Source organism: Anopheles funestus, chromosome 3RL (genome assembly GCF_943734845.2).
Source record: "Anopheles funestus chromosome 3RL, idAnoFuneDA-416_04, whole genome shotgun sequence".
NCBI classification, from domain to species: Eukaryota; Metazoa; Arthropoda; class Insecta; order Diptera; family Culicidae; genus Anopheles; species Anopheles funestus.
Genome location: NC_064599.1, coordinates 15,726,389 through 15,738,773, shown reverse-complemented (window position 1 = coordinate 15,738,773; position 12,385 = coordinate 15,726,389). Strand labels below are relative to the sequence as shown.

At 45.3% G+C, this 12,385-nt stretch overlaps 1 protein-coding gene across 6 annotated transcripts in view; it reads left to right on the top strand.

The window, feature by feature from the left end:
• Positions 1 to 12,385, top strand: part of LOC125768563 (calsyntenin-1) — an 85,123-nt gene that overhangs the window by 65,515 nt on the left and 7,223 nt on the right. For all 6 annotated transcript variants that reach the window (XM_049436405.1, XM_049436407.1, XM_049436406.1 and 3 more), the window contains exons 6-7: positions 8,080 to 10,177; positions 10,253 to 10,742. In XM_049436405.1, the coding sequence (XP_049292362.1) occupies positions 8,080 to 10,177; positions 10,253 to 10,742 (2,588 nt within the window). The remainder of the gene's footprint in view (positions 1 to 8,079; positions 10,178 to 10,252; positions 10,743 to 12,385) is intronic.

The following is a 12,385-nucleotide window of genomic DNA, read 5'->3' as shown; positions in this document are numbered from 1 at the left end:
CAACCATCGACAGGACATACCCATTATCTGCAATATCCAATGTCTCTTCCGAGACTCGGTTCTCGAATGTCACAAGGACTGCTGTACGGACGAAATGTGACTACGAAGAACCGGGCAAGACCCGAATAGGGCAAAAGGATATCGGTAAACCTTTTGATGATGTTCTTAATCATCCACTCAATTGCTCTGTATAAATTTTATCGTTCGCCCCAATCCCCTTCAAGGGTACGAAGACTACAAACGAAGTCTCGAATGAAGGAAGCTTTCGGTTTCTCCCCTGTTTTTCGTCTACTTTGCCTTCAGATTTTTCCCTGGCGCTGCTACCATCTTAAGTGCCATAGTAAACCCCGAAACAAAACATCTCCTGCACGGAGGGTCGGCCAGAGATGGATCCAAATTCTTCCAAGCTTTTTCTTCCTTTCGCTGTTGTTCAAACATTCTGTCATTCTTTTTAGTATGGCTACTGCTTTTACTACTACTACTATTAACTCCACTATCATAGCTACTGCCTTTTCAACGATCATCATCACAAGCCGATAATCCTGATCTCAGGATTCCGGATCACAAGGTTCCCCCTGTCGAATGGATGACGCTTCGATAAACGTTCGGCGATATAGCGGCTGTTCGCTGCACACAGCTATAGTCATTTTCTGCAAATTGCTCCCAACCAATCCAACAACCTTCATTTTGCTCCACCACACATACCTTTGAGGTGTCCTTTTGTCAGGAACTCTGACTCGCGCCAAAGAAATGCAATGTCCGCACTTCGTCCTATATCCCAGAGCACTCTTTTCTCCACTGTATCGTTTTCACGGTGGCATCCAACGGCTCCCCACTAGATCGCTTTTATTGTTTTCTTCACATCCTACACAGCCTTTTGCTTCCCGAACCACTCACCGGGAGCTGTATGTGTGTCTGTGAGAAAAAAAAACCCCAAGAAAATGGCAGGCATTTCCTTCCAGTTTTTGGTCGATGGTACGGCGCGCAAATAAAATGGTTTCCTCAGGTGCCTGTGTTTGTGTTGGCTGGTCTGGTCTAAATGCAGGACAACGTGGCATCTCGTGCCCGAGACGAGTTCTGGTAAATTCCCGAGAAATGCCACCGGTGCGGGAATGGCCATGCCCACCCGTCCGTGGATTCAGAATTGAGAAAACGAGAAAACTTCGAAGCTACTATTTCCTGCACCAGGAACTTGACTTTTTCATCTTTTTTCGCCCCCGTTTTTTTTTGTGCCACTACCGTTTTGCTGCTCTTTATTTAGAATGATTTTTTTCTTCTTTTTCACATTTTTGTTTTGTTTTTCCCCTCTTTTTTTGCGCTCAGTACTCAGGCACAGGAACCGATTGGGGGTGGGGCAGGTCATCACCGTCATCAGCGGCTTGGCTGCTCGTCCTTGGATTCTTCTTTCTTTCGAGAAAGCAACATCTTTTGCCTGAGAGCAAAACTGTACCAAGAAGATTTTGCCCCGGTTCCATGCCATTGCCCGTACGATACGTCCCGACAAAACCGAACGGTTTGACTCACTTCACGTTTCGATTATGCTGCGAGTCTTTGTACGCCTCTGCTCGGGCAAATACTTAGAGCATCGTGCATCGTGGGTTCCGGCACCGGTGGGGGGGGGGGATAGGCAGGAAATGATGGAATTACATTTCCTTTCCAGGCGAAGAACTGCTAGAGGGAAGGATTTTTGCCACGATTCCGTTCGAGTACCGGTTCTCCGAAGCCCGACCGACCCGGTGGTGTACCATTTGCTTCTCCACTTCTTCCATTTGCTTTGCGAATCGCAAGTCAAGCAGCAAAGCAACGAACCAGGGTAACGCGGTTCCGATGCGAGAACCGCGTGGTTTGTCTTTTACTTGGATGCCCCAACAAAAGCCACCAGCCCATCGGCATATCAACCATCCCGCGCCTCGAAAAAGGGTTTTCATGAACCTCTCACACCACACACAAGAGGGTTGGAGAAAAAAAAATTGGAACAGATCCCCCATTGCGGGGTCCTCTTGAGACGTGCACAATCGACTTTGGGTTCTGGTTTTGATCTTCTCATATAACCCCTATCCCCCTATCCACCATTTGCTCCCTTCTTCGCGTGTGTGTGTGTGACACTATTGCCAACCAATCGTGGTTCCGCACACCGTAAAGATCACTGTCAAACACCGACAGATGGCGCTGACAAGCAGCTTCGCCGAGGAGCCGAGTTTTCACGAATCCACAGATATTTGTCATCGTTACCGGAACGCTAGTCGGTTCGCAAAAGGATTTTCCATCCCAGCTCTGGTTTCCGTTCGCTTCACCAGGTGTGAGCAAGAGCGGCAAAATGCTCAATAAAAGGAAAACCACAAACCACCACAGAATGGTTCTGGGGGGGGGGGAGCACAAACCCAACAAAAACGGGGCACGTCGTGAAATATTGATCCTTCCTTAAACTACATGACAATAAAATACCATCGGTTGCGCTCTATCAAACATGGAATTCTTCTCCCTTGGATTCTTCCCCCCAACCTCTTTGTATTTGTCCCGTTTCCACGTGGTACTACCAACCACTGTAATACATTAAACGGCACTTACTTCTACGCAATGCTGTACAACTGTACCTTTAATCACGTTTGACAAATAAATTAATATTTCTGAATTGGATAACTTTTCTGGCGGCAGTGTATGTCCTTCCGCTTGCTACCAGCACACGACCGAAGATAATAGGAATTAGTGGGGATGTGTGGAGGGAGTTCCACATCTGTATCTTCCTGAAGGGCCACAACCTACCCAAAAAAGACAAGGTGGTTTGATAGTTAGTCAGGGATAACCGTACCTCCGTCGACACGATGTTTCAGCCCGTTTCAGACCTTAGACAAACCTCGCCTCCGCAGACCAGACAATATGGGTAAAAGGAAGGAGTAGAAGTCTTGATGCGCTTACCACACAATGTAGAAGTTTCGCACATTGGCCCTCTGCATGCGAAATGATTACACGTCCATCGTGTAAGTGTGTGTGTGTGCCGTATGATCACTGAATAGGAGTTGGGAGTGTGCAAAAAACCTGGGCAGCAAACCATCCGAGCGCCCGATAAGGATGAATAGGAACGATACACCGCCCGACCGCTTCGGGGTGTGTTTCGGCTTTTCTGTGCCGCAAAGTGGTGCTACCTTAGCTTCCACCCCTTTGCTGTTATTGTGGCACGTACTCTTGAGGATGGGGCGAAGTATTTTATGAACTGCTGTCGCTTCGTATATGACGGTACGGGGGAGAACAAAAAAATATTATATATGGGAAAGGATACGAGAACGCGACTCGCCATCATTTCTTAACTTGGCCCGGGTTAAGATGCGGGGAAAAAGGAGGAAACCGTGACAGGAGCAAGCGCATACTTAATTGAATGTTAATCCATACAGGCAAGGATCCTCTCTCAGGACTACATCCAGGGGGAGGAAGCTATCCAATCGAGCCTTGTTGGAGCAAACAAAAAAGGGGGGAAGAAAACACGAAAGCATATACCACCAACCGAGTGTGCCGGGGAACAACACCGGAAAAGGAGTTGTGGTACACACAAACACCGTGTGTTTGCTGATCTTGTTGCCGGCTCTGGTGGTAGTACCGTTGTACGTTGGGCGCTGCTCATCAAAAGATAATGGATATTGAATCATGCCCCAGCCCCGCCAGCCTGGCAGCGATAGAAAAATAGCATCAACTTGGTGAAAATATGGCTTCAACGGCACGGGCCCATTTAGAGGTGCTGCCGGCACATATGACGTTGTTGGTGCCTGCACCAATGTGGGCAGAAATGTATGAAATGTTTAAGTTTACAATGTACCCGATAGCACGTGTTTTTCGCCTCGGTTTGAGGATTGGATTTTTTGCCTCTGTCGATTAAGGGGAGATTAATTTTTCCGTTTTTCTTTGCTATTAAAGTGTGGCGTAATTTGATAGAGAGATAAAGTATTTAGTTTTCATATTAAGCCTCACTAAAGAGGAAAAAAGGGAGCGTTGCGTATTAATATTATACTGTGAGGATTTAATCTGATTAGTTTCGCCATATGCAATATTCGTTTCTTTGTTTGCAAATAGTTTTTTTAATATCATTATTAAATTTATGTTATCTTTGTAATTAGGATTCAATTTTTATCGTATCTGTTTCAGGTAATTGATGAACATTTATGGAAACAGCTTAAGTAATTTATTTTCCTTCGATTTCCATTAAACATTCATGATACGAACACATAATTATCATAAAACTATTCAAAAACCTGTTTCCTAAACTTTTTTTTTGTTTCTCTTTCCCCTTTTCTTATCATTGACCTTTTTTTCTTAGCCTTCTGTACAATGCTCGGTGCAGTTGTAAATTTATTTGTTCAAAGAAATTGAATTTCCCCAACCCTCGTGTGTCGCTCGCTTTGATGTCTACTGGCTTGTTCCGAAACTTTGCTGGAAGTGTTTCTTTTTCCGGCCGCAATGTAAACCTTCTGCGCCGACATCCTCTAGTGCCAACGTAAAACTTGGCAGACGCGAAAGATGGAACCAAGTTCGGCATGTGGTCGTACACTGTCTGTTCGCGAATCGTAACTAAAACTCCTCGGCACCAATTTGGCTAATCTACTTTATATTCATTCTGCATAATATTTGTTTGCTTAGTTTGTGTGAGTGAGTGTTTTTTGGGGAGCGAATTTTCCGAATAGTTTGAAGGGGTTGAACAAAATTATATCTCTTTAAGAACTAATATCGGGCGGATAAATGTTGCGTTTTTGGTTGTGTAATAAACTATATTAAAGAAAACAAGTATAGGAAATAAATATTATGATAAGAGACTTATCTAAAATACGGGTGTTTACACCTAAAACTGGTTAGGTTCTCCAAATGTGATTTGAATCTAGTTTCCGTGGTGTGAAAAACCAACATTTCTACCACAGCACCGTCCAACAGCACCAATAGACGATGTAATACAAATCAATAACATCAAACGTAAAAAAGCTTAACAATCTATGTTTTTTTTTTTGAAACACCCACTTGAAGTGCTTTTAATTTCATCCACCGTGGTAGTTCCATTAACACTTGATGCAATAAATAATCCCTAACTTTAGCGTAGTTTCATCGAACTTTTTCATCGCGTGACAGCCATTGTGCGGGTTTCTTCTACGTGTGTTACAGTTTTTTGCTTTTTTTACGATAACGCTACTGATGACTCACTTTTCACCTGTGCGCTACTGGAGGATCGTTATAGTTGAGGTGAAATTTATGAGCTCGTCTAACACGGTCGTTTGTTGGGCAACACCAGGTTGGAAGGATACGGTGTAAAGAATTCGATTTGTAGTCCATCAATATGGTGCGCTACGTTCGCTATAATGGGGACACCGTAGGGAACGGGGATCTAGGCTATGAAACCTCAGCCATTTGAAAAGTTGTTGCTTGTCAAACTTTATTTGGTAGCGGAAGTGTGACTAGACCCCATGAATGCTAGGTTTTTATGGCAAAATAATAGCCTTAAGAAAAGAAAATCTCCCGTCGGTAGTAATGGTTCTGATGGAATCCACTTTACACTACTTACAGGTTCTATTTCTCACCAAGGAAATTAGTTCCAAACCTGGTATGCAGTTAGTCGATCCGTCGATCAATAGGAGTTGCAAAGAAAGCTGGACGGATTTGTAAAGAAACGTCTTGCGTAATATCCAGTTCTCTATACCACCATACTTCAAAAACCTTAAATCAGCGCAATCGCTTTCGGAGGACTAGTTTTCGGTTGTTTCCATCCCCCTTATCCTCTGGTGGCGTGGTGAACCATACGCAAACATCAATCATGTCAACAAAACAGCAATTTTGTATGTGTGTTGGAAAGAAAAGGTGTGCCCATCAAACAAGGCTACCACCAATCATACTTGCTGCAGACGTAGTGACCCCCGCCTTCTGCCGCTGTACCATCAAATCGCCCATTTCGATCGTTCGCGTTTCGTTTCCGTTCGTTTGTCCACTTGTTTAACATCGATCACATCACGTCCAAGGACCGGGAACGCGCCAAAGACCGAGGAAACCACGGCGCTCGTTTTGCTGTACCCGTCCGCTATGTAGCCTTTTGGGTGACAAAATTGATCGCTTGAAATCGAAATCCATGAAGGAGCGCCAAAGTTTACGTTTCAAATTGTCGACTTCGGTTGGGTGACAAACTGGTTGTTGGGCGTTGAAAAAAAATGGTTGGTTTCCTGGTGATTTCGGTACCACTTTTGAACTTGGATTGGAGTTTTGAAGGATCAGATAAATTGGCGTTAGAAAGTGAAATGGTTTTGTGTTTAAGTTTGGATCCGTATCTGCCCAAAAAATGTTCACTAGTTATTAGTTATGCTCAACTCTGTCTAGAATTTAATCAAAAACCTAAAACTATAAGCATTTTTTTTTTAATTTGTTACATACTTTGAACCTTTCCTATTGCTAAGGTGCCCAAAACACAATTCCAATCTTTCATCGGTTACTTTTAACTACATTCAGTAACCGCATCGTATATCAGGTAATTTTTCCATCGAACTCACCTCGCCCCACCGGGTTGGTTAGACGAGACAAATGGTAAAAATAACCTTTCCTTCTTTCGATGGAAAAACGAACCCCAAACTAATGGTACACCATCGACCCCTCTATCAAGGCTCGCTCTCGGTCACCCCATCACTGTGTGCACGGTCAACGAGGAATAAATTTTCGGTAACGATTAGCATGGGAAAAACTAATTTTCACACCGGTCTCTCCATATACTTCACTCGCGTTTGCCCTTTTTTTTCTCTGGAAGCCTTTCGTCATCCTTCTCGTACACTTTTTTATGTTTGGTATTTGTTTGTTGGCGTCTAAAGTTGTATTTTTTCCCCCTTCTTCATTAAACCGTCTCGTTCCCTCACATAGCGGGAATTTATTGGATGGTTCCCCTGCGAATGGACCAGGTGGTCCAAATCCTGGAAAACCTTTCGAAAAACTTCCAAAAAATCGATATCGAACCGCGTCATCGTTGTCCGCTAGTGTTGCTCGGAACGGAATAAAATGACTCGAAAAAAAAATGAACGTGGCAAACGCGTCCGGAGACCAAATTGCTCCCGATTCGGAAAGAAGAAGAGAGAGTTTTATTACATCGCAATCGGTTAAGCCTACTAACCGGCGTGTTTTGTACTGATGGGTACGATGATTTGTCCGCCGTGAAGGGAAACTTAATCTTACCTTTTTAATCTGCCCGAACCTCTGGTGCCCCATTTCCTGCGCGATGTGCCCATACAAGGTAGCCCAAACCGAGCCACAGCGTGACGCATTCCGACGGAGAGAGAGACTTTTATGTTGTGCCGGTACAAAATGGGGTCTCGGGTGTAACGATCGTTTATAGACCATAGCTATACCCCCCAAGTCATACCTTCCACAGCTCATTGATTGCTAAATGTCGTTCTGTTTCATGGTTTTGTTGAAGAGGCGCTATTTTTGGACGAATTACTCCTGTTCGCTACATTCCACTTTTGCGTAAGTTATCCGGTACAAATCTAATCCTTGTTCCACACCGGACGATGCCGATGGAATGAAAATCGAAGTCGATTTACCGATTTATTTATCGCCAAATGGTACGGTAGAGAAATTTTGTGCGTTTGACAGAATTCTGGTAAAGCGTCGTCTCGTGGCTTCTTCGGCAGCTTTACACAACCTCGAGTGGTTATGTTTTACGGTGGCGCTTATGTTGGCTCCATTACAGCAATACCCAAACGAACCGTACCAATAGGGGAAGCCTAATACCGGCCGGTTGTGTAATGTTCGGTTTCATTACAGGTTTTAGCTTTGCACATTACTATTCACAGTGAACCATGTACGAGAGACTTCTGTGGTAATGGTTAAGACATTTGCTTAATCGACCATCTCTCTGCACCTCAACACAAAATGGTTTCTTCGCTCTTAGGAACTCCAAATATCTTTAAAGATGTTTAAATGATTTATATTTTTGAGATGTTTAATTTCCTATTGGATCGTTCTAAAAACGTTACAGACAGTGGAGTTGTATATTTTCCCAGTATCACATATTTTCCCAGTCGTTCTTCAAATTCTTTACTCATCATGTTGTTCTTCTCTTCTTCTTATCAGGTTGACGAGGGTCGCCTATACCAGGAGATCATCCGTGTAGAGGCTACGGACAAGGACTGCACGCCACTGTTCGGTGATGTGTGCAAGTACGAGATCCTTACCAACGACCAACCGTTTACCATCGACAATGAGGGCTCGATACGCAACACGGAACCACTGTCGCACAAGATCTCGCACAATCACATCCTCTCGGTAGTGGCGTACGACTGTGCAATGAAACAATCCGCCCCAGTTATGGTGAACATTCGCGTACGGCGTGTGTGCGAGGCACACGTAATGGGAGTGGCAGAACGTATTGACTACATTGCCAACTCCATGGAAAGTGTGTCACTGTTCCCGAAGATTCATCTCGAGCTGTGCGATATGCAGTGTAAGGGCGAAGACATGGTTATCCAATCGTCGGTATCACTCAAAACCAAGCACATCTCGTTCGGTTGTGATCGGGACGCGAGCCAATGCATGCGCCGACTCAACGAGAATGGACAGCAACGCGATGGTAACGGTGATGCGTCCGGGTTAGTTGATTTGCTGCAGAAGAATACCGACTGGACGAAGGATCTAACGTACGACGAAGGTGCCGAAGCGATCTTCCACTTCGATGGTAGCTCTGGTGCGATCGTACCGAAGAATGTGGTACAACCGCAGGACTTTGCCGCCCATCAGTTCAGCATCGTGACGATGTTCCGCCATCATAGTATCGCGACCAGTGACAAGCACACGAAGGAACACATCGTCTGCAGTGCGGATGATCACAAGATGAACCGACACCATATGGCACTGTTCGTGCGCAACTGTCGGTTGATACTGCTGCTCCGCAAAGACTTCAACGACGGCGATCTGAACATCTTCAGTCCGGCCGAGTGGCGCTGGAAGATTCCGCAGGTGTGCGATAACGAGTGGCATCACTACACGATCAATGTCGATCTGCCGAAGGTGGACCTATACATCGATGGTATACGGTTCGAGAGTAACGTTGAGGATCGTCACAGCAATCCGGAAGTCATCGATGATTGGCCGCTGCATGCTGCGCACGGCATTAACACGACGCTTGCAATCGGTGCCTGTTACCAGGGTTCGGAGAATCGACTCAAGCATGGATTCAGCGGTGACATTGCGGAAATTAAACTGTCCACGCGCAAAGTGCTCACCGCGAATCAGATCCGCTGTGGGACGGATTGTGCGGAGAAACTTCTGCCACCGGCCGATCACTACCTGGAACCGGAGCAACAGATCCAATCGAACACGCAGATGAACAAGATCATTATCGAGGGCAGCAACAAGACAAACATTGAGCAGCTACTGCAGCAGATTCAGTACATCAACTCGAAGGAAAGTCCCACGATTGGACGGCGCAACATTCAGGTGATGACGACGGTAAGCTGCCCCAACAAGAAAGCTATCCGGTTGCCAACGATTGATACGTACATAATGGTTAGTGCGGCAAACAATCTGTCTGGCGGTAGTATGCTATCGTCCTCCTCATCATCATCTTCCGGGCTGTACAACAAAATTCTGGTTGATAAACCGCTCGCAACCGACCAAAAGCCACAGATCGTGATTAGCGGCAACTCGAATCATCTGGTGTCGTACCCGGACATTAAGGAGGGTGTAAAGATTCTGGCACAGATCAACATTAGCGTTTACACGGGCAAGGACATTCGGCCCGAGCTGCAGAAGCTCGACTCCTGCAACGTGAACGTATTCCCGAGCCTCAATCCGGACCACGAGGAAATCACGATCGATGATAAGGACGGTGCCGATGAGTCACTGTTCAAGTTCGACATCAAGACGCAGATCAGCAAGGAGGGCGTCGAGATGATCGGTTACGATACGATCGAGAACTATCAGCACGTGCTGAAATCGCTGGTTTACATCAACAAGAAACCGGCCTACTATCTGAACCGGGTGTTCAAGCTGACCTGCTCCCAGGTGGACGATCATTTCCGCAGCGCGGAGTACACACTCACGCTGACGGTGCTACACCCGAAACAGCAACCAACCTCGTCGATCGCTTCCGCAGCGCCGTCTTCGAACGTTCTGCTCGCCATCTCGACAGCACCCTCGGAACAGCATCCAGCCGTGGCCGTTGATTCGCACGGTAAGTGTGTTGTGTTGACTACAACCTACCTCAGGTTATAATGTGCTTTATCTTCCTTTGCCTTTGGTTTTACAGACAACACAAACCAGTACGCACATGTGATGCTACATTCGCACGATGTCCAGGAATCACAGTCGAAGGTGCGCAACAGCGGAGGTGCCACTCTGCTTGGGCATGAGAAGCTCGCCTCGTCACACTCGACCATGTTGATCGTGGTCATATGCGCATCGTTCGTACTGCTCATCTGCGGTGTCGGTATCGCTCGTCTGCGCAACAGCAACGCTGCGATGAACGGGACCAGCGGTGGACATGGTGGTGCAGCGGGTGCCGCTGGTGGCGCATTTTCGCGCAACCTTACCGACAAGCATCTGCCGTGTCCGAAGGTCGCACCCGATCAGCAGCTCGACTGGGATGATTCGGCGCTGACCATCACCATCAACCCGATGCAGCACGACACACTGTCGGACGAAAGTTCCGAATCGGAAAATTCCGATTCCGAGGACGAGGAGGTGCTTAACGGGCGCTACAAAAACGTCAGTCAGCTCGAGTGGGACAATTCCACAATGTAAGTGGCGATGGGGTGCATGTGTATGTATGTGTGGCGTTCAAACCTCAATTGACAATCGGAAACCTTTCTCCCCCGTGGGCGATAGATGAATCTACCGAGAGTTATCCTATGAGATAGAAGATGTAGGGGAGGATAGGGGAAGAAGGAAGGAGTGATACAGACCAATGGGATGAAGTTCGAGTTTCCCTGAAATCCCCATTGTTATTACTATTCAAATGGGTTTGCCTTTTCCGTCGGACGGATTTTCCAACGTAATCAACATCCAGTGTCGTCTCTTCTGTGTTGGCCGTCGCCTCTCTTCGGGTTGTGTGTTTTTTTTTTCATGATGCTGACAACGTGATGGAATCGAACAGGATGTGTAAGGTGACGCATTCATGCAAACGCTTGTTGAAGCGTAACGGAAGATCCGTTCGTTTGTCCATCCATTCGTCGTTTGGTCCGGTACCGAAAAATTTCAAGCTAAAACCCAATCCCCAATCCCTATGTAGTTGGTCTAGTGGTCCTGTATCTTTTGTACCACGAACTTCATCCCTTTAGCGATGAAAACCCTCACAGCTGAAGTCTCTTCTTCTGGCTTTTTGGTTTGGTGGAACGTTTAGACTGCCTCGGACACGAGGACGTTGCTTGGGATGGTTTTCTTCTTCGGGTAATAATGAAGTCCCAATCACGTTCAAACGATTCGCGTGAGCACACAGCTTTTTTGGGTACGGACGAAAATGGGTAATGGATGATAGTTTTCGTGGTAAAAAGTACTAAAGCAAACAAAAAAAAAAAGACCGAATGCATAGGGACTTGTAACGGGGGTGTGATGTGTCTTTCATTGCTGAATATGTGTGACGGATGAAATTGAATGTCGCATAGCTTCTAGCAATTCGATTCTGGATTCTAGTAAAATTGTAACACAATGTAACGAATGAAAAAGGAAACGATCCTGACGGTGTTGTGGCCGTAGGCATGGAGCAAAATTGTTAATCCGAAAGACACTTCAGAATAATGGTATTTTGCTTTCCAATGAATTGTACCAATGCACTATTACAATAGTAAACGATAATTTTTTTATGTTTTTACACTCATATTTAAGTTCTTCACTCATTGATGTAATTGATTGAAAATTTACTTTCAAACTTTTTACCTAAACAAACTTATCCTAACTATGTTAAACACATTAGCACAATCATCTGAACCCTATCCACACGATTGAAAGTAAGTTAGGAAAAATTTTAAATTAACTTTATCCTAACCACGTGCTACGCATTCCAAACAAACAGATAAAATCCCAAAGTTCGGAGTTTCAGCTGCCACAGAATAACTGTTCCGTGATTAATGAATGAATTAATAATTCATGAAACGAAACTCCTTCCTTTACCACCGTATCACTTTGACAACAGTTGAATAATTTCTGACAGTTGGTGGCTTTCTATTACGCTCTCCCAGTCACTGTCCATGTTAAATGCGTCGTCTTTTTCCTTTAATCTTCTTCTTCTTGGCATAACTTGCAAAAAAGCTGCAAAGAAGAAAGGAAGAAAAAAAAACTGAACTTTCACCAAACTTGCGCCAAGCACTTATCTATCAAAGTTTGCCGAACAACTGCAACTGAAGCTAAACTTTGCTGAGCATGAATCCCACCGGGTGTAGGATAA